The sequence below is a fragment of the Mustelus asterias genome, chromosome 7 (assembly GCF_964213995.1).
Source record: "Mustelus asterias chromosome 7, sMusAst1.hap1.1, whole genome shotgun sequence".
Taxonomy (NCBI): Eukaryota; Metazoa; Chordata; class Chondrichthyes; order Carcharhiniformes; family Triakidae; genus Mustelus; species Mustelus asterias.
The window spans coordinates 135,540,836-135,568,527 of NC_135807.1; the positions used below are offsets into that span (position 1 = coordinate 135,540,836).

Here is a 27,692-nt window from a genome sequence, read left to right on the forward strand (position 1 = left end):
TGGCGGGGGAGGGTGGGGAGAGGAGGCGGTGCCACCGCTCTCTTCCGGCAACAAAGGAGCTCAATAAATAGGAGGCTGCTGAAACTGTGCGGCTTCCAAAGAAACAGAGAGAGAGAGAAGAGCACAACATAGCAGAATTACAAAGCCACAGGAGGATCCAAAATAAGGAGCAGGCAAAGCTCAAGCGGAGAGAGCAGAAGCAGCAAAACAGAGGAAGAGATCAGAACACTTGAGAGGGAAACAGGCGGATGCACAACTGAACAAAATAAAAGCATCTCGGTTTGAAGGAGCAACAGTGTAGTTGCGAAAAGTTCAGATCTGACGCTATTTTATTGGCAACAACAAGCAGTAACTGTAGCAATCGCGGCAACTTCTCTTCCTTGTTCTGAAGATGCCGTTTTTGGGACAGGATTGGAGGTCCCCCGGCCAGAGCTGGATCAAAACTGACAACGGCTGGAAGAGATCCAACGATGAGACAAACAATAATGTAACGCCGCTCAACAGGTTAGTTACCTTGCAACCTCCACTCACACAGACACACACCCTCAACTCAACCCCAGGATAAACTACTGCGAGAACTTCCTGAGTTTCTTTGTATCTTTATTTTATTTTCAAGACATTTCTTGTCATTTAACAGGACATAGATTGAACTTTTTTTATTAAAAAAGTCTCTAAATTCGAACTTTGATCCCACTATTAGTGGAGAGGGAGGGAGGGAGGGAGTTATTCTGGTGAGAGTTGGGGTGTTAAAATGCTATCACTAACAGGATAGAGGAAATGAGAGTGGAGGAAACAGCATAGGGGAATTGGGGGGGGGGGGGGGGCGCGAAACAAATTGGTTTTAAAATCAGGGAGAAAGAACAGTGTGACAGTTACCTGCATGTCTGAAAGTAAACACACACTTTCAGAGTCTGAGATCTTGTGATGAAAAATAATAAACACAAAACCTGGGGCTTCTAATTATGGGTTCAACAAAGTATCTATTCTTAGGCGAAATTGTGAGTGTACATTGTGTCCTAAAGGATTCTGGAGAAATGTTGTAGCAGATTAGGGTTTTTTTTTACTCTGGGGGATGAGGTTTGCAGTCCAGATTTCTGTTGTAATAAAATTGTGGTTTGGGTCTGAAAGGACACTGAGAACGTCACTTTTTTTTTGAGATGTCACAGTTGAACAGCTGGGTAAACCAAACAGATCCCAGTGACAGATCAAAGCAAAATACTGCCGATGCCAGAATCTGAAACACAAACAGAAAAATGCCTTAAGAAAAAGTTATCCTGTATCTTAGATTCCCTTCTGTTTGGGTTTTCTGGGAAATAGTGTTGATGAAGGACAATGTACTGTCCATTTACTGTACTGTTCTTGTGTAGGGCTCAAACAAGCACCTCTTGTCCCCCATTGTGTGAAACCTGTTGTCTGCCCTCCTCTCCCTGTGACCTGACAATTCCTGATCTTTACAACACCCACGTTAATAATAAGCTGCCAGAGCAATTGAGTGACAGTTGCTGTTGTCCTGGCGGACATAGCCTGTTGTCATTCCAGGTTTCCGGGAGAGAGTTGGATTAGTGGGATGGCGAGGTTCTTGGTGAAGGGGGCGAGGAGAGTGGCCAGACAGCTGACGTTTGACACTCCCCCCAGAGTCAGCTCAGATGGTTGGTGTCAGCAGACTCTAGTCGGCATGGGTGGCATTTGTCGGGCATATCTGACCCATGTCCAGACACGTCCTCGTTCCGACACAGATCAGGAGGCAGGGATGAGGCATTGGGGCATTCGAAAGAAACGGCCAGACAAGTACTGGAGTTTGGATCTGGGATAAAAGCAAAACACATACAAAAGCTGGAAATCTGGACTAAAATGCTGAAAAGACTCAGCAGATCTGGTGGAATCTTATTGGGAGAGAAACAGAGCTAACATTTCGAGTCTGTAGATTCCAGATTCCATCAGATCTGGAATCTTTTTGGGATTCAAAGTCAACACTAACAGCACCAACTTGCATTTATATGGCACATTTAACATGCTGCTTCATAGGAGCGTTATCAAATGAAACGTGAGCCCTGGGCCGTATAAAGAGATATTGGGACAGGTGACTGGGAGCCTGTTCAAAGAGGTAGGTTTTAAGGGGCTTCTTAAAGGAAGAGAGAGACATGGCGAAGTTTTGAAAAGGAATTCTAGAGCTTCCTGTAGCTGGGCAACATAAACTGAGGATGCACAACGAGTGCAGGTATCTTGGAGGGTTCTGGATGCACAGATATCTGCACTTACTAAGTGAGCCACAGGGGAACAAACACATGATGTTAAATCTCTGACATGTCCAAGCAACCCATCCACCATCTTAAACGTTGATTTCTTCCAGCACTGGCTCACAGTGGCAGCAGTGTGCATCATCTACAAGATGCACTGCAACAACTCACCAAGGCTCCTTCAACACTGCCTTCTAAACCCATCACCTCTACCGCCTAGAAGGACAAGGACAGCAAATGCATGGGAACACCACCACCTGCAAGTTCCCCTCCAAGCCACTCACCATCCTGACTTGGAAATATATCTCCGTTACCTCACTGGAACAAAATCCTCAAACTCCCTTCCTAACAGCACTCTGGGTGTACCTACACCACACGCACTGCAGCGATTGAAGAAGGCGGCTCACCACCACCTTCTCAAGAGCAATTTTTAAAAAATACTTTTCCAATTCAATCAAATCAAATCCAATTCAGAGTCTCAACAAGTTGAGATATTTCAGATCCAGGCTGACAAGACAGGGCGAGCAACCAAACCACCCTGTCCTGGGCCTGATCTACATGAGCCAAGCTGATTGGAGAAAGGGGAGGTTCCTCCTCCAAGACTTGATCTCATTTGCATCTTAGCCAAAAGGCCGAGATGCCACTTTTAAAATTGCTTCATATGAAACATATGAAGCTTCAGTGTAACCTAATGACCTCAACCAAGTGCGGCCGACCATGGGCTGCTGACCATACTACACTTGATCTTAGCCAAAAGGCCGAGAAGCAATTAAAGATAGGCAATAAATGCTGGGCTAGTCAGTGATGCTCATGTCCCCAAGAACATATACAGTATATTGCCATATGATACCCTTTCATGTTGATTCTAAAGTGTTTAAGACATTACTTTTGAAGTTTGGCTGCTTTTTTGACTTTTCCAAAGATTTCTGAATTATCTTTTGTCTTGATAAAAGTCATCAAACACAAGCAGTGTTTACAGAACATGCTGGAGTCCATTCCTAACTCAATGGGGTGGAGAACTCTCACTCTGTATCATACCAAAACATTCAAATATTTTCTCAAGATGATTAATTTTCCCCACATTTATTTTGGCCAACGCATCGTAGATCTGCGCAGCAAGCTTGTTTACTCTGAGGCACTGCATCCTGGGAAAGTGATGCTGCAAGTGTAAACATACTCGGGACGGCATTGTGGGGGAGGGAGTAATTCATAGCCGGAGAGGGGGGGAGGGTAACTTTAAAATCAGTGCCAGGCCTTTCAGGGGTGACGTGAGGAAGCACTTCTTCAGTGGTGAAAATTCTGGAACTCTCTCCCCGCAACAAGCTGGAGGTTAAATGAAAACAGCAGAACTGAGATTGATAGATGGTTGTCGGATATGACTATCAAGGGTTATGGAACCCAGATGGCAAGATGGAGTTAAGATAGGGGTCGGCCATGGTTTGATTGAATGGTCGATGTAATGGGCTGGAGGGGCTGAATGGCCTGTTCCTCAGGTGAGGGGAGTCTGGCAGTTTACATAATGAGTGACAGGATTTAAATTGGTTGGCGAGGACTGATTGGTCATCAAATCATTCTTTGAAAGCAGTTGTTTCCTTTCATTCCCCCTGCTCCCTCCTCAAACGCGCAGCATGCCAGTCTGTGCTGCTTTCCTTGACACTGGCTGGCTGGCTGCCAGGGAGCCAGTTTACAGACTGCCGCTGAACATCTTTCAAACGTCTCTCTCGAAGCAGCTTCCAGCTAGTCACTCTGGGTAAGTGTAGGGTGGGAAGAGTTGGCTGGGGCTGGCCTGGGACGACCTGTAGGTGCAGCTTTCGTTTTGCATTCTCTACCCTCCAGGGCGACGTTTGTTTTTCAAATCCTACTGAGCTCACTCTACAGACATGGGACGCTCTCAGTCAGGCCACAGATCAATGTTATAAATAACTTGCGTATGGTTGCCTGTTTCAGAGCCAGTTTCCTCTGCTGAATGGTATCGTGCGGCTACAGATTGTCATGTCGGTTCAGAACCTTGAACTTCCCCCATCATAACACTAAAAAAAAAGTGCTAAAGATTATTTAAACTGTAAGACCTTCGAGTCAGAGTTCCCAATGTTTAGAAGAGTTGAAATTGGTTCTGTTTTAGCTCAGGATTAATTAGAATTTAGATTATTCAGCCCAACAAACCCACAGCAGTCTCCTCCCACTCCTCCTCACCTCACCCCATCAGCCTATTCCTTTCTCCCTCACGTGTATAGCGTGACTTGCAAAGCCATCGTCTCTTAATGCAAACTTCTGTCATTCCACAGAACAATTGCTTCCAATCTATAGACTGCGCCAGTGTGCAATTTCATCCCCTTCTATTGTATGTCAGATTCTAAGGTAACAGTGGGTGTAACTTGTAGGAACCAAGCCTTGTCAAAACAGAACTGAATTCATCGGCACACAAAAGGTAATTTGGTGGCGACGAGACAATAGCAAAAGAAAATACACATTGAAGCCAGCTCTGAAATGGAGTTGGTTCGAGAGAGGGCGGAAACCCACAGAGGTGACATTCAATCCTTTTACGACTACGAAGCGGCTTGGATTAGTAGTCAAACTGGTTTAAGAAGTTTTATATTAGTTGGAGTGAGGTTCAGCATTGCTAACTGAGCAGGATGAGGCCCATAGGGAGCATAGATACCAGCAGGGGGTTGGCTTGGCAGTGCAACTGTAGACGTAGTCTTGGAGGTTTGGTCACATGACCTCCTGCCGCCAACTGCCCTGCCCCCACACGCCTGCCATTGGTAATGTGACCTGTTCATTGCTCATTGTGTACATCGTGGGCCTTCCTCAGGCCCAACGGAAAGCAATAAGACTTCACGTTATCCAACTGAGTGATTTTCGACTGTCAAGTCAAACAGGCTTCTTTGCCATCTCCGATATTCTTCGAGCCAATCGATAGAAATGTTCAAAGACAGTGAAAAAAACACCAATTTTTTTTCCCTATGTCCCTTTTCTGGGTTGTCCTGGAGACGTATCTTCAATCGCTGGAGACACGATTCCTGGAGGGCTGACAACCCTAGGTTGGTCAGACTCCCTGTTCCTGGGCAGTGAATTCTATGCAATTCTTTGTAGCTGTACATCTTCAACTTGAGGAAGCTTTGAGACGAGTGTAAGATCTCCCATTCCCTGTAGGTTCTGCCCGATCAAACTTCGCTCCACGCCCTTGTTTGGAACTGGAGAAAGCAGGCCGTGGTTTTTGTATTCTGCGCACCGTTCCTCCCCCACAGAGCAATGCGGGAAATAAAATGTCAATGCGTTTCCATTTCCTCATCGTGGCCTGAAGCAGAACACATTTCCTTCTGAGTAATGAGTCATGTTTTGTGTTGTCCTTGCAGTACAGTTCATGTTTGACATTTGTCTCTCCAGTTTCTGTGACGAGGAGGAGTTTAATAAGGAGAACTTTTTGAACAGTGTTGGGTATGACATGATGACAAAGAAGAGAAAGAAGGACTTGCTGAATAACAACACAAAGATCCAATGTGAGTTTCCGCTGACTGAGGCCATTTCAAAATGTTAAAAATTGCTAACCTCTTTAAGGCATGACTTTTATCTTCCTAACCCATCCTTTGAGAATGTGCTATAATTTCGTCTTTGGGAAATTGTGATCACTCCCAGGAATTGCATGGGGAATCACTGATTGACCTCCCTGTAAGACTCATTGAATATGAGCTCCTTGGGGATTGGTAATTAACTCACCAGGTGGAACCATGCTCTGTATAAAGCAAGACCATGAGTGGGCCCATTATTCCATTGTCCCAGTTGGGACCTGTTTGTGATCACCAATGGGCTGGTGGTTTTTGCTTTACTTTACTTTATGCAGTAAAACACTGTTCCTTTACAGCCAACTCCTGGAGTTATTATAAAAATGTTCCACTTATTGGAGTCTCCCATAATAGCAATGGGAGTGGGTGCAATGCTCATCCTCATTGGAGAAATATTGAGCATATTAGATTATAAGACCATAAGATATAGGAGCAGAATTAGGCCATTCGGCCATCGAGTCTGCTCTGCCATGCAATCATAGCGGATATGATTCTCATCCCAATTCTCCTGCCTTCTCCCCATAACCCTTGATCCTCTTATTAAGCAAGAACCTATCTATCTCTGTCTTAAAAACACTCAATGACCTGGCCTCCACAGTCCTCTGTGGCAATGAGTTCCATGGATTCACCACCCTCTGGCTGAAGAAATTCCTCCTCATCTCAGTTTTAAAGGAGCGTCCCTTCACTCTGAGGTTGTGGCCTCAAGTTCTAGTCTCTTCCACTAGTGGAAACATCCTCTCCATGTCCACTCTAACTAGGCCTCTCAGTATTCTGTAAGTTTCAATTAGTTCCCCCCTCAGCCTTTTAAACTACATTGAGTATAGACCCAGATTCCTCAACTGCTCTTCATATGATTCCTGGGATCATTTTTGTGAACCTCCTCTGGACCCCCTCTAAGGCCAGCACATCCTTCCTTAGGTCTGGGGCCCAAAACTGCTCACAATACTCCAAATGGGATCTGACCAGAGCTTTGTACAGCTTCAGCAGTACATCACTGCTCTTGTATTAATAGGGTATTCTTTTGTTAGATGTTCAGTTTGAAGAAAAGGAACTTGCATTTACTCAGCACCTCAGATCATAGCAAAGTGCATTCAGTGAACTATCTTGATGTGGTCACTTGTGGAATGTAAAAAACATGCCTGTCTATTGTAAATAGCAATGTGATAATGGCCAAGTAACCATCCAGTGTTGTCTATCAAACTATCACCTCAAGCCATTGCAAACAGCGAAGATGGTGTGGCTAAGTTGGTAGCGCTCTTGTCTCTGAGTTGGAAGGCCCTGGTTCAAATCCCGCTCTGGGATTTGATGGGCAGGAAAGGAGTGTTCCTGGAATAAAAGCAGATTGCTGTGGATGCTGGAATCTGAAACAAAAACAGAAAATGCTGGAAAATCTCAGCAGGTCTGATAGCATCTATGGAGAGAGAATAGAGCCAATGTTTCGAGTCTGGATGATCCTTCGTCAGAGCCATTCAGGCTCAATATGTTAACTCCTGAGAGAGTGCTGCACTGTCAGAGATGCTGCTTTTATGTGAGACATCGAATTGAGACCCTGCCTGACTTCTCAGCTTCTGTGGGACTGTTTTGAAGAAGTGCAGGGGAGTTCTTTGCAGTGTCCCGGTCAATATTTATTTCCCAACCAACGTCGCAGAAGTATTTTATCTGGTTGCTGTTTGTGGGAGCTTGCTGTGCACAAATTTGCTGCCACATTTCCCTAGATCACAGTAGTTCTGCACTTCAAAAAACATTTTATTTTCTGTAAAGTTTAAAGAGAAATCCTGAATGGTGCTATACAAATGCAAGTTCTTTGCTATTTTCACTGTGGAATTGTCATGTGAAATATGTATTGTTGACATTTTCTCTACCTCCCAGTAGGTATATAGTCAGGGATGGATATGGAGCTGTCCCAGGGAGGCAGTACTGATTCTGTTGACCTTAGCTAAAAATGTTTCAAATCTCCTGACAGATTAGACTGATGGGATTACGTCAATGTTTTTGCGTCTTTGCCACCCTGAGATAAGATTGCTGCTGTCATCTCCGGTGCAGGGGGAGGGAGAAGATAAACAGGTTGCTCTCGGGGGAGGGTTAAGTGTCTGGTTTATCAGGCCTGCATCTGTCTGCTGGGTCATAGGCCTGGATCGTCCCCGGAGCTGCTCCCATTCTACCATCACCACTACTTCACCAGAGGTACGGTGAGAACTCTGGTTATGAAGTGACAGCCTGGAAACTCCAAGGATATTCCTGCTGAGGTGTTTTCAGTATCGAGGCCATGGTTGGAATTTTCCAACCGTTCACGCCATCGGGATTTTCCCATCCCGTTGCAGTGAACGGAAACGTGGCTTTTTGCCAAATTCTCCGATTTTGCTGCCGCGGGAGCGTGGGGTGAACGGGCGGTAAGATCGCGTCCCATACGTAGCATTTACAGCTCAGAAACAGGTCATTCGGCCCAACTGGTCCATACTGGTCTTTATATTCCTCACGTCTAAAACTAGAGGGCATAGGTTTAAGGTGAGAGGGGAGAGATACAAAAGTGTCCAGAGAGGCAATTTTTTCACACAGATGGTGGTGAGTGTCTGGAACAAGCTGCCAGAGGTAGTAGTAGAGGCGGGTACAATTTTGTCTTTTAAAAAGCACTTAGATAGTTACAGGGGTACGATGAGTATAAAGGGATATGGGCGAAATGCGGGCAATTGGGATTAGCTTAGGGGTTTTTAAAAAAACGGGCAGCATGGACAAGTTGGGTCGAAGGGCCCGTTTCCATGCTGTAAACCTCTATGACTCTATGACGAACTTCTTCCCACCTCCCTCTGTCTCACCCTTTCAGCATATCATCCTTTCTCCTTCATGTACTTATCTCGTTTCCTCTTCAAAGTATCTAAAATATTTACCTCAACTACTCTCTGCGGGAGTGAGTTCCATGTTCTCACCGTTCTCTGGGTAAAGAAGTTTCCCCTGAATTCCCCATTGGATTTATTTGTGACCATCCTATAATTATGGCACTTGGTTCTGATCTCCACTGCCAGCGGAAACATCTTCCCCATGCCTTACCATATCAAACCCTTTCAAAATTTAAACGGCCTCTCTCTCTCGGGCTTAGCAAAGAACAAAGAACAAAGAACAATACAGCACAGGAACAGGCCCTTCGGCCCTCCAAGCCCGCGCCGCTCCCCGGTCCAGGATTGAATCCTGAATCCAGGATCCCCACCCAATTTTCCAGCCTATCTACATACCAATATCCTATCCACCGAGCTGTCCCTCACAGCTACGATGCTTTGTTCATTACAACCTATTAACTTACCCCCACCCCCCCATTCCAGACCATGTGATCTCCAGGGAGAGGCGAAAACCCAGAGTGAAAAACCCCAGGGCCAATATGGGGAAAAAAAAATCTGGGAAATTCCTCTCCGACCCCCTGAGGCGATCGAAACGAGTCCAGGAGATCACAATGGCCCCGATCGGAAAATGCTTCCCAACCCTAGTCATTTCCACTTCCACGAACACCATATGAATCCCCTGCCCCCGAGACAGGTTCCCAACTATCCGCAGTCTCACTCTGTACTGGCACCAGCAAGATGATCGTAGAATGAAGCCTTGAAACGAGAAACCAGGAACAATTAGCCCGCGCCGCTCCCTGGTCCAAACTAGATCACTCTTTTGTATCCCTCCATTCCCACTCCGTTCATATAGCTGTCTAGATAAGTCTTAAACGTTCCCAGTGTGTCCGCCTCCACCACCTTGCCCGGCAACACATTCCAGGCCCCCACGACCCTCTGTGTGAAATATGTCCTTCTGATATCTGTGTTAAACCTCCCCCCCTTCACCTTGAACCTATGACCCCTCGTGAACGTCACCACCGACCCGGGGAAAAGCTTCCCACCGTTCACCCTATCTATGCCTTTCATAATTTTATACACCTCTATTAAGTCTCCCCTCATCCTCCGTCTTTCCAAGGAGAACAACCCCAGTTTCCCCAATCTCTCCTCATAACCAAGCCCCTCCATACCAGGCAACATCCTGGTAAACCTCCTCTGTACTCTCTCCAAAGCCTCCACGTCCTTCTGGTAGTGTGGCGACCAGAACTGGACGCAGTATTCCAAATGCGGCCGAACCAACGTTCTATACATCTGCAACATCAGACCCCAACTTTTATACTCTATGCCCCGTCCTATAAAGGCAAGCATGCCATATGCCTTCTTCACCACCTCTCTTTTTCAGACAAAAGGCCTGTTCTGCTTTCCCTGATAGTTATAACCTGGTGTCATCCATGTGGATCTCTGAATGTACCAAAGGTAGACAATTCAAAGAGGTTTCTGGTTAGGCTCTTATGGTTTCATAGAATCTGCAGTGCAGAAGGAGGCCATTTGGCCCATCGAGCCTGCACCGACAACAATCCCACCTAGTCCCCATCCCCATAGCCCCACTTTTTACCCTGCTATTCCCCCTAACACTAAGGGGCAATTTAGCATGGCCATTCCTCCCGCACATCTTTGGAGTGTGGGAGGAAACCAGAGCACCCAGAGGAAACCCACGCAGACAAGGGGAGAACGTGCAAACTCCACACAGACAGTGACCCAAGGCTGGAATTGAACCCGGGTCCCTGGCGCTGTGAGGCAGCAGCGCTAACCACCATGTCAAAGGGCCAGCATAGGCAAGGTGGCCTGAATGGCCTTATTCAGTGCTGTAACATTCTGTGGTACTTTATTTAAATTTTGTTCATGATTTTTTTTTTGCCTGGGTTAACCTGACCCACAAAATCTTAAACTGATTCACCTACCAACCAAACACAGCCTTATATGCTGAAATACTTGATTCAGATATTTGTGGGTTTTTCCAGACTGTAATAAAAGGAATGGAAAGATGAATGTTGACTTTCTTTAAAGATTAAATTGTTTAGTATGATAGTCTATAAATCCCAAGTGATAGCAGAATGTTCCCTTCTGTGCAGACTGACAGACGTGATATAAACTCTCAGCCAATACAGCTGCTGCTGCATTGAATAATCATTGCAACAGGAAGTTGGATAACATGTACAAAGGGATTGAAGGTGACCGGGTTAGAAATAGATTGCCGAATATGCGACAATTCACACATGGTTGTTCTATGATGAGCCATCTGGTGGATCCAGTTGGTCAGAGTTGCATTGGTGGCTTGGAATCATTAAATGGTTACAGCGCAAAGGAAGGCCATTCAGACCATTGAGCGATGCCGGTTCTCGGCAGGAGCAACTCAGCTAGCACCGCCCCCCTCCCCACCCCCGCCGATCGTGATTGGTCAAGCTTTGTCAGGGCGGCACAGTGGTTAGCACTGCTGCCTTACAGCACCAGGGACTCGGGTTCGATTCCGGCCTCGGGTGACTGTGTGGAGTTTGCACATTCTCTCCGTGTCTGCGTGGGTTTTCCTCCGGGTGCTCCGGTTTTGTCCCACAGTCCAAAGATGTGTGGGTTAGGTTGATTGGTCATGCTAAATTGACCCTAGTGTCATGGGGATTAGTAGGGTTACAGGAATAAAGCCTGGGTGGGATTGTCACCGGTACAGACTCGATGGGCCGAGTGGCCTCATTCTGTACTGTAGGGATTCTGTGATCTTTGAGGGTTTACTTGTGGTCAGTAACATGAATTGTTTGGAGAGAGTGGGGCAGTGGTAGGGAGGGGCTGTGCATGACCTGGAGGGAATGGGCTTGATGAGGTGAGACACTGTAAAAGCAGAGCTTGAGGGCAAGGGCAGGCCGTTCAGCCCATCGAACGTCATAACCTTGGAAAATTTAGCATTGTTGACTGAATTTCTCCAGAGCTACACAGATAAGCAAAATAATTCGAGACTTGCCGATGATGGTGAATAGATGTGTATAGTTATACTGCAATGTTTAACAGTTACTGGGAACAAATGTTCAGATACATGTTGCTTTAAAATCAAATGGGACTTTTGAGTATTTGCTTAGGCTATTATTGCAGTCACCAAATAACGGCCACTATTTTCACTTTTACCCTTAGATTTCCACCAAGAGACTTGGATTTCTGTTCACAAAGGAAGCACCAAAGAGGTGAGTGACATTGGGATATATCAGTGAACAGAGTGTATTTTCCAATCCTGCATTAATCAGACCTCCACCAACAATATTGATAGCCTTTTCCTTCTCTTCCAGCGTCACGGATATTGCACCTTGGGTGAAGCATTTAACCGTTTAGACTTTTCGAGTGCCATTCTTGATTCCAGACGATTTAATTATGTTGTGAGGGTAGGTGCTCTTTACAATTCTGTTGTGGTTGAGTTTTGCTTTGGTGGGTTCTTTCCGCCGTGTCTCGATGGACAGCACTCTGAGCCTCTTGAGTCAGATGCTTGTGGGTTCGAGTCCCTGCCATGGTACTTGAGCCCAAAGAAGTGAAGGCTGACCTTGCAGTAATGTACTGAGGGTATACTGCACTGCTGGGCGAGGCGTTAAACTGAGGTCCTGCTTGCTATTACCAACTGGACGTAAAAGATCCCATGGCACTATTTCGAAGGAGAGTATTATGCCCAATGTCCTGGGACAATATTAATTCCTCAATCAACATCACTAAAACAGGTGATCTGGTTATTATCACATTGCTGTTTGTAGGGGCTTTCTGTGTGCAAATTGGCTGCCATGTCTCCCCACATTGTAACAGTAACAACATTTTCAAAGTACTTCATTGGCTGTAAAGTGCTCAGGGACAAACGGTGGTCCTGTGAGGTGCTACATAAATGCAAGTCTTTGCTTTTGCTTTATTTCTGCCTCATTCATTATTAACTTGTAATTTTACACCGTTACAAGGACTGCTCAGGATTACAATGAATCCCTCATTATACAGACTGGACCAGAAGTAATTCCATCTAATGGAAATTTCACTGATCTGAAATTGAATCAGCTTTCCAAGTGTAACACAAGGCAGTGGCGGATATTGCCTTTGTCCAGCAGCATTCAATAGATGAATACGTCACTGACCTTTCTGAATACCTAACCGGAGCAAATCAGATTCCTGATTAATGTCTAATTTAAATCAATACATTTAACAAGGAAGGTAGAATAGACTGGGGCTCTTTTCTCTAGTGGTGAGTTCATAGAATCACTACAGTACAGAAGGTCCACCAAGTTTGCAATGACTCTTCGAAAGAGCATCTTACCCAGGCCCTATCCCCGTAAGCCCACCTATTTACCCCACTAATCCCCCTAACCTACACACCTTAAGACACTCAGGGACAATTTAGCACATCTTTGGACTGTGGGAAGAAACCGGAGCACCCAGAGGAAACCCACGCAGACACAGGGAGAAGGTGCAACCTCCGCACAGACAGTCACCTAAGGCCGGAATCGAACCCTGGCCCCTGGCGCTGTGAGGCAGCAGTGCAAACCACTGTGCCGCCCCTGTTTGAGATCTTTAAAACTATGAAAGGGGTTTGGTAGTGTAGACATAGAGATGTTTGCACTTTCAGGGGAGGGCAGAGGTAGGATCTATAAATCTAATATAGTCACTAATACATCCAAGAATCTTCTTTACCCAGGGATTGTTGAGAATGTGGACCCCACTACCAGGTGGAGTGGTTGAGGTGTATATTATAGATAAATGTAAGGGGAGCTAGGTATGGACGTGAGGGAGAAAGGAATAGAAGGAGAATGTGAGATGGGATTAAGAGGTAGAGAAGTGGGAGGAGGTGAAGCATAAAGATTGACATGGACCAGATGGGTGGTATGGGACGTTTTGGTACTGTTAATGCCATGCATTTCTATCTAAAAGGCCCTTTTCACCATTTAACAACAGCCTGTAATCCCATGAAACGTTGAGTTATTTGGGGAAGGCAATTTGCTTTGTCTCCAAGGATGGCCCCTCTTCTTTTGATATCTGTCAGTGGATTTTTGCAACCCTTAATGACACACAAACCCTTGAAACTGATCTGTTTTTGCTGGTCACCGTCCAGTTGAATGGGGATCCATTACCCTGAGTCAGACCAGGACACTCTGCAATCGCAGCCCCGGCTATCAATCACGAGTCAAGTCATTAGGCTGAGCGACAAAGCCAGCAGCTGATACAGTATCCCAGTGTGTTGTTGCTGTGGCGTGGAAGGTGTTGATGGAAGTGGAACTGTTTGGAATTCCTGCCATGTTTTCCCCCTCCCGCACCAGCTTGCATCTTGTGACTCATTAACTCCACTCATCAACAGGTGCCGTTCAGGGTCAGACAGTGAACTGAAAGTTCACCCGTCTCCAGATCATAGAATCCATAGAATCCTACAGTGCAGAAGGAGGCCATTCGGCCCGTCGAGCCTGCACCCACAACAATCCCACCCAGGCCCTATCTACGTATTCCCACGTATTTACCCTGCTAATCCCCTGACACGAAGGGGCAATTTAGCATGGCCAATCAACCTAACCTGCACTTCTTTGGAGTGTGGGAGGAAACCGGAGCACCCGGAGGAAACCCATGCAGGCACGGGGAAAATGTGCAAACTCCACACAGTCACCTAAGCCGGGAATCGATCCCGGATCCCTGGGCGCTGTGAGGCAGCAGTGCTAACCACTGTACCACCGTGCCATCCTGGTTATGAAAGTGCAAGAGCTGGGAGGACTCATTCAGGTGAAGGGGTTGTATTTTGATCCTGAAGAAAGGACTTGGATTGAAAACGGCACCTTTCAGACCACAGGACATCCCAAAGCAGATTGTAGCCAATTGAGTACTTTTTGAAATGTAGTCAGTGTTGTAATGCAGGAAAGAGGACAGTCAATTTGTGCACAGCAAGCTCCCACAAGCAGCAATCTGATCATGACAGGGTTTTGTTTTAGTGATAAATGTCAGATCGAAGTCCACTTGTTAGCCAATCAGTTCTCTCTTCTCGTGCAGTATAAATTGTTGTTCCCTTTACTATTGGTATGTAATGTGTAGCTGTCCTGATGAGTATCAGATGGAAACGTTTGATAGTATGTGTCTATTTTCAACAATAAATATTGGCCAGGACCGCGGGTTTAACTCCCTGCACCCAAAAGGGTCAATAGATAGACTAAAGCAGGAAGCCCTTCTCATCAGTGGCGCTCAGTATTTGAGTGACAGGGAGAGCGATGTAACTGAGTGAGGAAACTGATGGCCGATCGGTCATTCCTTCATTACTCCTCCTCTTCTGAGGACCAGATCATTCATTTGTGCAACAACTTTGTGACTGTTACTCTGGCAGAGTAAAGTAAAGTTTATTTATTCATCACAAGTAAGGCTTACATTAACACTGCAATGAAGTTACTGTGAAAATCCCCTAATCGCCACACTCCGACACCTGTTCAGGTACACTGAGGGAGAATTTAGCATGGCCAATGCGCCAAACCAGCACATCTTTCAGACTGTGGGAGGAAACTGGAGCACCCGGAGGAAACCCACGCAGGCACGGGGGAGAATGTACAAACTCCGCACAGACAGTAACCCAAGCCGGGAATCGAACCCGGGTCACTGGAGCTGTGAGGCAGCAGTGCTAACCACTGTGCCACCGGGCCACCGCAGAGGGCTAACCCATTGGAGATAATGTGCAACCCTGCATCTTTTCTGAATTACCCAGGATCTTGGGGAGCTTGTAGTTCCCCATTGTTTTCTCCATGGCAACACCTTAGCCAATCAGAATCGACTTGCCAACCAATCAGCAGACATTTCTCTGCCTCAGCATACCCAAACAGGCGCCGGAGTGTGGCGACTGGGGGATTTTCATTGTAACTTCATCGCAGTATTAATGTAAGCCTACTTGTGACACTAATAAATAAACTTTGAAAGTGTGGTATAAATTGGTGTGAGAGTTTGAAATTTGGTATTTTTGTGTCTGTCCTGATGAGTGCATGATGAAAAGTTTCGGCGACACGTCTCTTTTCAGCAATAATCATGTTTTCTATTTTTATCGTTTAACCATTTTCAGTAACAAACTTGTACAAATTAACTTTTGGGGAAACGTTGTAGAGTTAGTTCACAAGCGGCCAAAATTCGTAATATTGAAATTCACTCAACAACCCCTTCTGCCGCTACCTGTTACCCAGAAACATTGATATCCTTCACAAACAAAGCTCTTGATAATAGGATGGATGAGCTGTACGTGTCGGGTTACGGTGGCTGGAGCTGTCACAGTAGAAATAGCTGAGTGACTGGAGGAACAGTTCTGCTGGGCTTGAATAACATCAGCCTTATTTCCTATTTCCAGCTGCTGGAACTGATAGCAAAATCCCAACTCACCTCCCTCAGTGGGATTGCCCAGAAAAACTACATGAATATTCTGGAGAAAGTCGTACAGAAAGGTAAGCGGTAACCATGAACAGCTCTGCTCTGCACAGAGTAAAGAATGGACACAGGCAAAGGTGCAGGAAAGGAATTTACTGGAACAATGCCTAAACTGAAGGGTTGATTTGATTTATTATTGTCACATGGAAAGTATTGTTTCTTCCGAGCTCTACAGACAAAGCATACCATTCATAGAGTACATAGGGCAGAAGGAAAGGAGAGGGTGCAGAATGTAGTGTCACAATCATAGCTAGGGTGTAGACAAAGATCAACTTAATATAATGTAAGTCCATTCAAAAGTCTGATGGCAGAAGCTGGTACATGATCTCAGACTTTTGGATCTTTTTCCCCGACGGAAGAAGGTGGAAGAGAGAATGTCCAGGGTGCTGGCTACTTTTCCAAGGCAGCGGGAAGTGTAGACAGAGTCAATGGATGGGAGGCTGGTTTGCGTGATGGGACTGGGCTACGTTCGCAATCCTTTGTAGTTTCTTGCGGTCTTGGGCAGAGCAGGAGCCATACCAAGCTGTGATACAACCAGAAAGGATGCTTTCTATGGTGCACCTGTAAAAATTGTGTGCATTTATCAGGAAAAGGTGGAGGTTCTATTCTCTGGTTTTCATAGAGGTTCTTCTTATCATGAAATGGGTTTGATCGGCGTAGCTGTAGAGAAAATGTTTCCACTTTCCTTTCCTAGGGCGGCACGGTAGCACAGTGGTTAGCACTGTTGCTTCACAGCTCCAGGGACCTGGGTTCAATTCCCGGCTTGGGTCACTGTCTGTGTGGAGTTTGCACATTCTCCTCGTGTCTGCGTGGGTTTCCTCCGGGTGCTCCGGTTTCCTCCCACAGTCCAAAGATGTGCGGGTTAGGTTGATTGGCCATGCTAAAAATTGCCCTTAGTGTCCTGAGATGCGTCGGTTAGAGGGATTAGTGGGTAAATATGTAGGGGTAGGGCCTGGGTGGGATTGTGGTCGGTGCAGACTCGATGGGCTGAATGGCCTCTTTCTGTACTGTAGGGTTTCAATGATTTCTATGACTTATGGAGAGAGGCCATAAATTAAAAGGGAGTCACTCATAAATCCAGTTGAGAACTCGGCATAAACTTTTTTTTAGACAGAAAGTGATGAGAATGTGGATTTATTATTGTCACATGTATTGGGATACAGTGAAAAGTATCGTAATGAATGGGGGAGCAGCTTCCAAGGGCTGAATGGTCTCCTGCTACTCCTGTTTTCTACATTTCTATTTGTATTCCTGTACAGTTAAGAATCCATTAAGAAGACATTAAGACATCAGTGCGTGGCTCTGGCAAATCCTCCTGTGCTAATCCACTTGTCAAGAGATAGGGAATAAAGAACAGAGTGCAGCTTCAGTTTGGATTGATAACGTAGCCCTCAGTATCTCCTCTGTAATGTAGTGAATGCTTAGAGAGTCAAACGCTGAAGGTTATTTTGAGGGGGGGATAGTTAGTTCTAAGGACCAGTCTTTTGTTTTGGTGGTATTCCGAAGTTTTATGTCAGGTCATTGCGGCATTTGCCCGCCAATCATAAAGTCTTTAGGACTGAGAAGCTGGTGATGGATTCCACCAGTGATTCCCATGAAGAACCTAAAACCGGCTCTGGGGAAGAGATGTGAAATAAGGGACACCTGGGGGAGGGGGAGGAGGAGGGGACGGGGGCAGGAGAAGGGGGAGCTGGGAGAGGGAGGGGGGGAAGGGTGGTGTTTCCTAAGCTGGCAGATTGGCCTCTTCAGATCACCCCACCAACCTTTCCTTGCTGGCCCTTCCAGACTCCTCCACCCCCTCAGACCCCTCCCCTGCCCCTCGGGCCTGCTGGACCTGATTCTATGAAACTTTCCACCGCCCTCTTCTCCTTATAAGATTCTTCTTAAAACCTACCACTTTGGCCAAGCTTTTGGCCACCTCCCCTTGTGTCTCCTTATGTGGCTCAGGGTCAAATTTTGTCCGATAATCCTCCTGCAAAGCCCCACCTTGGGACATTTCATTTCATTGAAGGCGCTATATAAATGCAAGTCATCGTTGTTGTAATTCAGCCATAAGGAATGTTGCATTGTTTATTCGAACCTCTATATCGGCAATCACCTGCAGCCCTACAAGTTCCCCTGTACCACCCCCACCCCCTCCCCCCTCCTCTTTTGCCACCGGGTTAGAGTAAAACTATTTTCTGTGTGTCTGTTTTCAATATGGAGGATACTTTTGTTCACATATTTGTGTTTTTCTTTTGGTTTTGCTCAGTGCTTGAAGACCAGCAGGATATTCGATTAATTAAGGAGCTGTTGAATAGTCTCTACACGACCCTCTGCGCCCTGGTGAATGGTGTGGGCAAATGTGTACTGGTGGGAAACATTAACACCTGGGTGTACAGGATGGAGGTCATTATGCATTGGCAGCAGCAACTGAACAATATTCACATCATCAGAGTAAGTGATAGTCGTAATCAGCCACTCTGAGATGCCTTTTCTGTTTAAACCTATATCAGTCTCTGCAATTTGTGCAGAAAGAACAACTTGCATTTAAATTGACCTCAGGACATTCCAAAGGGCTTCATAGTTAATAAACTAACTTGCACACATTGGTTGAGGGGTCCATCACGAGGGAGCATAGTTTTAGGGTAAGGGGCTGGAGATTCAGAGGGGATTTGAGAACATATTTTTTCACTCAGAGTGGTGGGAATCTGGAATGCACTGCCTGGGAAGGTAGTGGAGACCAGAAATCTTACAACCTTTCAAAAGTATTTTGAGTGAGCACTTGACACATCTAAACATTCAAAGATATGGAGCAAGTGCAGGAAAATGGGATTAGCGCGCCTTTAGTGGTAGTTATTGTCAGTGTAGACTTGATGGGCCGAAGAACCTTTTTTTAATAAGAGGATTCGTGGGACATGGGTGTCGCTGGCTGGGCCAGCATTTATTGCCCATCCCTAGTTGACCTTGGAGGGCAGTTGAGTGTCAACCACATTGTTGTGGCTCTGGAGTCTCATGGAGGCCAGACCAGATAACGATGACAGATATCCTTCCTTAAAGGACATTAGTGAACCACATGGGTTTTTCCCGACAATCAACAATGGTTTAATGGTTAGCAGTAGATTCTTAATTCCAGATTTTTTTAATTGAATTCAAATTCCACCATCTGCCGTGTCGGGATTCGAACCCGGGTCCCCAGAACATTAGCTCCCTTTTCTGCATTGTGCGACTCTATAACCCTATTAATTTTATAATGACCTAATAATGATTGAGGTTAAAGTATTGGCCAGGACACCTGTGGTGGGAGAGCCCCTCACTTCTTGTTCAAAATAGTGTCGTGGGATCTTTACATCCACAAGTCAAGGCCTCAGTTTAATATCTCCCGTGAAGGGTAGCGCCTCTGACAGTGTAGCACTCCATCAGTACTGCACTGCGAGTCTTAGCTTAGACAATCAGCTCGAGACATGGAGTGGGACTTGAACCCACAATTCTCCACAAAGGTGAGAGTGTTGTCTCCTGAACCACAGTGAACAGGTGAAGTAAGACGCAAGTTGCAAAGAGGCCAAGACAGAAGGAACCGATGGCTCACCTTGACTCCCGTGTGTTAAATTTTGCAAAGTGCCTTAATCTCTGCCCTCCGCTTCCCTCAGAGGCTGAGTAAGGAATGCAACACATGGCGTGGTGGACAGAATTGCAAAGCCTCAGTTATGATGTCCTGCCTGTGCTGAAGGAGTTGATGGCAGGGCCATTTGGCAAGCTAGTGAGGGGAGAAAAATATTCTTCAACACTAACCATTGACTTCCCATTGTGAATGCACATGTGTGGACTTCACATGCGGACATAAGCGGGAGAGGGTGATGCCCCCCACGTTCCGCCACCGCCCGACCAACACTAACATCTAATTGCAATCCAGCAAGGCAAAATTCAAAATAATTCCAATGAAAACAATCGTCACAGCAAGGCAGAGACTCCCAGGTTAACAGATCTTTCCTAAAGTGATTGATTGACCATTGCTGTCCCTCAACTGAGGGCACTGAGCTCAAAAGGCTGTAGCCTCCCAAAACAGTCCATTTCAACACTAGCCTCTGAACCATTCGGTCATTTGCACTTTCTATCTTAGAAACATAGAAACTAGATGCAGGAGTAGGCCATTCGGTCCTTCGAGCCTGCTCCGCCATTCATTATGGTCATGGCTGATCATCAAATTCAATATCCTGATCCCCCCCTTCCCCCCCCCCCATATCCCTTGATCCCTTTAGCCCCTAGAGCTATATCTAATTTCTCCTTGAAATCAGACAACATTTTGGCCTCAACTACTTTCTGTGGGAGTGAATTCCACACATTCACCACCCTCTGGTTGAAGAAATTTCTCCTCACCTTAGTTCTAAAAGGTTTACCTCTTATCGTCAAACTATGACCCCTAGTTCTGGACTCCCATTGGGAACATTCTTTCTGAATCTACCCTGTCTAACCCTGTTAGATTTTTATAAGTTTCTATGAGATCCCCTCTCACTCTTCTAAACTCCATGAATATAATCCTAACCGATTTAGCCTCTCCTCCTATGACAGACCTGCCAACCCAGGAATCAGCCTGGTAAACCTTCACCTTACTCCTTTTATAGCAAGGACATCCTTCCTCAGATAAGGACACCAAAACTGCACACAATACTCCAGCTGTGGTCTCACCAATGCCCTACACAATTGCAGCAAAACATCCCTATCCCGATATTCAAATCCTCTCACTATGAAGGCCAACATACCATCTGCCTTCTTTACTGCCTGCTGTACCTGCGCGCTTACTTTCAGTGACTGATGCACGAGGACACCAAGGTATCCACCTCACTCAACTTACAACTTACAGGTGGATACTCACTGAGTATCCACCTCTCTCAACTTACATCCATTCAAGTAATAGTCCTTTTTGTCCTGTTGAATAAGTTTGGCAAGTTAGTTCCCTCACAATTCACCTTCCCCTGGCCTCATTCTGTGACAACAGCAATTTGTATTTTTAAAAAAACAGCACCTTTGAAATTTGACCCTGAGTCACATTAGGAGATATTAGCACAGGTGACAATAAAAATTCGGTCAAAGAGGTCGGTTTTAAGGAGTGGGACGAGGGTTTAGGGCGGGGGGCTCAGAGCTTCGGGCCTTGGCTGCTGACAACGCGCCCATCAATGGTGAAGCCTTGGAAATCAGGGATGTTCAAGTGGCCAGAATTGCATTATAGAGATCTTGGAAGGTTGTGGGACTGGGAGGGACATAGGGGGATGGGGGGCAAGGAGACCTTGGAGGGATTTGAACAAGGATGTGAATTTTAAGATGGAGGTGTTTCTGGATCCATTGTAGGTCAGTGAGCACAGAGGGATGATAAATGAACACAGCTAATTGAGTTAGGGATACAATCCTGTAACATATTTTGCTTGGGATCCTTAAAAGACAATTTATATTCAACGTGTGTTTTTTATTTTACAGCCTCTGTCTACAGGACTGACCCTCACTGACCTCCCGATGTGTCTGCAGTTGAACATCATGGAGAGGTTGTCCGATGGAAGAGACATTGTCAATCTGGGCCAGGTGTCTCCAACCTTGCAGGTGCTGAGTGAGGATCGTCTGCTCTGGAAGAGACTGTGCCGCTATCACTTCACAGAACGGCAGGTATGGAAAGCTTGAGGCAAAATCTGGCTTAAATGTAAAGCCCCAACATAATGCTTCAGCATGCGTCCGAGAGACCCGCTCAACCTTTGACCTGCTCCTTTCATTCTAGATTCGCAAACGTCTCATTTTATCTGAGAAAGGCCACTTGGACTGGAAGAAGATGTACTTTAAGTTGGGGAGGTGCTACCCAAAGAAAGAACAGTATGGGGACACACTGCAATTCTGCCGACACTGTCACATCCTCTTCTGGAAGGTACGCTGATCGCTTTGTCAACACCTAGGGTCTGATCCCTTTGATAAAATGTCACCTTCTCAAACTCCAACATCACAGGTCCACTCATTCCCGTTGCGTAGAATCATTCAACTGCGCAGTCACTCAAAGCCACAAATTCTGATCACATTTAACTGTAATGATGCAATGTAACAGGTCATGTGGAGAAGCTGCGGTTGTCCCTCCTTGGAAAAGAAATGGCTGAGAAGGCTTGCTAATGAAAAAAAGAAAGACACACATTTCTGTGGCAACTTTCACAATCTCAGAACATCTTAACGTGCTTTACAGTCAGTGAAGTGAAAGTGTAATCACTGCTGTAATGGAGGAATTGTGGCAGCCAATTTGCACACACGAACCTCCCACAGTCACCAGATAATCAGCTCTTTTACTGTCGATTGAGGGATAAATATTAGCCAGGACACCGGGGACAATTTGATCTGTTCTTCTTTGAAATAGTCCCCCTGGATCTGCTTTGTCCACCTCCGTGGGAAGGTGTAGAGGAGGCCTCGGTTTAACGTCTCATCTGAAAGATGGCACCTCTGACAGTGCAACACTCCCTTAGTACGTTACCAAGAGTGTCAACCTTAATTCTGTGCTCAGGTCTTGGGGGGGAGGGTGGGGGGATGTGCAAAACTACAACTTTCTGATTCAGAAGCGAGAGTGCTATCCCCTGAGCCACAGCTAACACTATAAGAAAGCATTTAAGATCATGAGGGTTTAGTGTAGTTGGAGAGGCCCGGTGGCACAGTGGTTGGCACTGCTGTCTCACAGCGCCAGGGGCCTGGGTTCAATTCCGGCCTCGGGTCATTGTCTGTGTGGAGTCTGCACGTTCTCCCCATGTCTGCATGAGTTTCCTCCAGGTGCTCCGGTTTCCTCCCACAGCAGGAAAATGCCTTCAGGATAGAATCCCTGGGGGTATATGCTGTCTCTCTCTCTCTCTCTCTCTCCAAGATATCTGTTGGAATTATGGCAGAGTTTCCACCTCCCTAGATTTTACAATCATACTTTAGAAGTATTTCACTGGCTGTAAAGCACTTTTGGGATGTCTAGACCTTGCGAAAGAATCTCAAAGAAAGACAAGATTTTCTTTTCAATTGTTGCCACGATTATTCAGGCCCAACCAACTTGCTGTTGAAATGCAGTAGTATGTTGATGTAGAATGCACATTGTACGTTGTCACCTTCAGGAAACCCCAGTCGAAGATTAATGCTACAGCTGACTTCATCTTATGGGTTGTGTGGTTGTTACGAAAAAGAGACACATGTCATCAGAGCTTTAATCTTGGGACAGATGCAAGAATGTCACATTTGAAACACTCACAATTTAGGCATTTTGTTTGAAATTTGGTCTTCTTACATTAGTCCTGATGAGTGCAAGATGAAAAACTTTGACGACATTTCTCTTTTTAGCAAAATTCAAGTTCCACCCTAGCAAGCGACTGGGTATGCAATTACCTGACCATATGCGGAGGCCTAGGATTTTTTTAAACCGCCCACTACAAATATTATAAAGTATTTCTCTCTTGTTGTCATTGCAGGACACAAATCATCCCTGCACAGCCAATGACCCAGAAGGTTCGTACACTTCTGTCTCACCACTTGACTTCATCAGTCTCTTCAAGTTCTGAACACAGATTCCAAAGGATGTCCACTGCGGAAGAGATTCCCACTGGGAATCGAGAACTGAGCTACTGATTTTATATACCTAGCTTTAAAACGTGTAAATAATGTACAATACTATTTATACTTCCCTTTGTACAGTGAAGCTGAAATGGAGGTGGATTTAATCTGTTCTTTTTTTTAATGTTTGTAAATATCAGGTAGGGTGATGCTGGGAGCAGGAAGTTACTAAAGCAGTGAATTTTTTTTTGGCCTGAGGTAGAAAGTCAGGTTGTGCTGTTGAATAGGGTGTTGAATGTGTCAGGGAGTCTGACATACTTGCTCCCAAAATGGGTTCGATGTGTGTCACGGGTTGGGGGCAACTCACAGAAAGAGCTCACTTTGCAGTTCATTGCGACTCATTTGAGTTGGAACCATTTCTTACTCAAACCAGTTTCTACTAATGCAACTGCTTGGGACGCTGCTCATGTGTCCGAATTACACATCAACGTTATCCCACTTTCCCAGATATTTTGTTTAGTATGGGACATGCCGGGTTAACACTTTCTGCAGAAAAGTTGTCCTGTTTGAATATTGGTCGTGGGGGGGGGGGGGGTCAAGAGGGGCAACTGCTCAAGTTGTGCTCAGTCTGGCTGAAGAATTTTGATTGTTGGTGTTGCAAATATTCTTCCTCGACTGTTTTTGTACTTTTTTTTACTAGAGGCTTGTTGGACCATTAGGGAATAATGCTGAATTGATAATTACCTTCCCACGCTTTATAGTGTTAATGGTTCTGATGGAAATGTCAAACACAGTGACGTTCTGGGATGAGGGAATTGTTTTTAGAGATGTGTAGCTTGCAAGAGAAAGCAGAACAATTGGGAGGGGTGGGTGAGATTTTTTGATTGTGATGTCAGATGGGAGGTCCCACATTTTGCAAGTGGGGCCTCTGTTTAGTGCACGTGGCAGCAGGGAACGAGGGCTGGTCACCAGCTCACCGAGTAAGGTGTGGGGGCGCAGGTAGAGGAAATCTGGTGGGTTGGTAAAATGGGAAGACCTATTCCAGAGTTGGGTGAGGGCTTTGACCGAGTTTAACCTGGGGCAGGAAGATCCTTGTGGAACCAGGATTCCTGCTCCTCAAGAACCATTGGACAGTGGAGTGAACTGGCCGCCTTATTCAGTTAACTCTCACTCTTTGGTTAGGCCTGTACCTGTCTGTTTAAGTGAAAGGCCTGAATGAATGGTGTGGGGATCTAAATGCATCTTAATACACCTCCCCTCCTCCATTTAAATATCTAAACGAGGCACCCGCTTATTATAGATGGGTGTGTGGACAAATAGATTGACATTGGGTGGCCCTCAAACACAGCAATTTGTCTTCAGTTCCAACCTACTACCACCTTCAGGTTGTCAACTCTCCAACATTGTCCTGGAGTTTCCCTATATATATATACTACGCCATGGCTCTGTGAGCAAAATCATAGAGGCAGAAAAAAGTTGCGTGTGTTTTTCCCTATGTGTTCTGTGAAACCTTTTGATCATTCATTCGGAAACAACTTCTTTGCATGGAACATGGCTGTTTGACTGGTGGTCAATAATCATCCAATCAGGGTATGAAGAGACTACTTGCTCTCTGATTGGTTGTGGATAGATGCTGTGAGGGTGGATGGATCGAATGGCCAATGGCGGGAGTCAGTCGGAGGGGCATTTGGCAGCAGACAGTCATGTGGTGACGCCTCCAGGAACACGCATCCCAAGGAAGGGTGGCAACTCTATGTTCATGCCAAAATGTGGAAATGCCGGCGTTGGACTGGGGTAAACACAGTAAGAAGTTTAACAACACCAGGTTAAAGTCCAACAGGTTTATTTGGTAGCAAAAGCCACACCAATAACCACATGTGGCTTTTGCTACCAAATAAACCTGTTGGACTTTAACCTGGTGTTGTTAAACTTCTTACTGTTCATGCCAAAAAACAGGGCAAGTGGGAAGAGATAGCTCACCAACCCCTGCCCCACCCATTCTGTGAGTGCAGATAATAGAGACTGACTTGAGAAGTAAGGTTCCTGTCTGTTTATAGAAATGTTCCAGCCTTTATTCTTGGAACAACATGGGTGTTGGAAGAATTTAAGAGCTTTAATGAAGAGTTATGCTCAAGGAATATGAGGATTGAGTTAATGTGTTCTCAGTTTGTTACACCGGCTTTACTAATAGCAGTAATTGTACTGCTGTACAGTTTACTGTACCATAATGCATGCTAAGCGTAGGTGACCACTGGTACTGTATAACCGTACCCTATTTACACTGCATTGAATGAAACATAGGTATACAGCTGATCTTTAATTATCCTATATACAGACAACAGCTTTGTTTAAACATAACCTAGTGGCAGTAAACTCGAGAGGAAAGACACCCTTGTGGGCTCAGAATGAATAGGGGAAATTTAAAATCTTTTGTTTTCAAAGTTAATCTGAGTTCAGCAATATGTACATTGAGCATTTTCAACATTTACTTCCTTATCCACTGTGGGTGCTCACAGCAGTTTGAATGCCAAAGCTGGTCTATTCTAAGCCATATAGTGGATGAGTTAACATTTTGTATAAGGACTGAAAATTATCATTGCAAAACCAAATCCTGTAAAGTAAGTTCATCTTTTCCCAGTCTAAGCGATGTGCCAATCGAGGTTTAGGGTACTCGGGGACAGACAGGGTAGAAAGAGAGAAAATATTTCCGCTGGATGGGGAATGAAGGACTAGGGGGCTTAGTCTAAAGATTAGAGACAAACCTTTCAGGAGTGAAGTTAGGAAACATTTCTACACACACACGGTGGTAGAAGTTTGGAACTCTCAGCCACAAATGGCAATTGATGTTAGATCAGTTGTTAAAGTTTAAATCTGATAGAATTTTGGTAGCCAAAGGTAACAAGGGTTATGGGGAAAAGGCTGGTATGTGGAATTAGGTGGCAGATCAGCCATGATCTCATTGAATTGTGGAACAGGCTCGAGGGGCTGAATGACCTCCTCCTGTGTCCTTGGAATGTGGCTTACAAAAACAGAATGCTGGAAATACTCAGCAGGTTAAGCAGCATCCGCAGAGAGAGGAGCAGAGTTGATGCTTCATGTTGATGACCTCTCGTCAGCAATATTTTGGCTTTTTATTGGATCATGGCTTATTTGGTGCACAGCGGCAGCAGTTGGCGAGGGTCCATTGGTGTGGTCAGATGTCCGGCTTTAACCTCTTTAAACCCCCTACATAAAATGAGAGTGGGGGGGGGGGAGGGGGGACTGACAACCCAGTCTTGCAACTCTCCCCGGTTTTACTTCCATGGGAGTTTACCTGGTTTTTTAAAAAGTTGTTTCTTGATACGAGCTTTCTGCCGAGAGTCTACAACACCGGTGGGTAGTCTTGTAGTTCGGTAGATGTTGCGGAGGTTGTCTGAACATTAGCAATGTCGCTCGATCACATTCAGAGTGAACTTGAATGAAACTCTGCGGTGGAATTGTGAATTGATACAAAAGTGTTTGAAGAATCAAAGTGTTGCAGCAGGACTGGCAAACCTCGCATCCCTCATCCTGCGAAACCAATACCAATTTATTTATTTATTTTTCACTCTGCAAACAATTTATTTGGGCCATGGCAAGGAATGGTTTTAACGGTGGTGATTTTATGAATTGAAGGTTAAATCTTTGGCTTTAAAGCCCGTGTTGATACTTGATTTTGGTGAATTTTGTTTCAAAGAGGAAACTGGTTCCTGAGTTTCCAGAGACAGTAGCTTACTGCTTCCACCATGTTTATGGCTAATCGCTACAGTTCTGCTTTCATACATTGGAGCTGGAGTACGCGGCTCCAGATATTAATCTTCCTGTTGTTTTGAATCTCAGGAACTCCATGCCTAAAATTCTGATGCAGTCGAAACATAACCGGTCTTCGGCATGTTAAATGATAATGCCATTTGCATTGACTTTACATATTGTCTCCCCAGAGACACGCTTCTGAAAATCTGTAAATTAATAACACTATACTCTGATGTAAAATACTTATTTGTAAATTTTTAATTGATATCTTTTTAATAAATGATATCTTTAAAATTTAGGGAATCTGTGTCTTTTTGAATGATCTTTTCCCATTGAATTATATA

At 45.3% G+C, this 27,692-nt stretch overlaps 1 protein-coding gene across 1 annotated transcript; it reads left to right on the plus strand.

Annotated features, from left to right (window-relative positions):
• Window positions 1–27,646, plus strand: fbxo32 (F-box protein 32). Its single transcript, XM_078216871.1, has 9 exons — window positions 1–504; window positions 5,625–5,737; window positions 11,788–11,837; window positions 11,940–12,032; window positions 15,977–16,070; window positions 18,305–18,489; window positions 21,505–21,687; window positions 21,797–21,940; window positions 23,496–27,646. Exons 1-9 carry the CDS (start codon window positions 392–394, stop codon window positions 23,583–23,585), a joined length of 1,065 nt encoding a protein of 354 aa, XP_078072997.1. The 5' UTR covers window positions 1–391; the 3' UTR covers window positions 23,586–27,646.
• The last annotated feature ends 46 nt before the right edge of the window (window positions 27,647–27,692 follow it).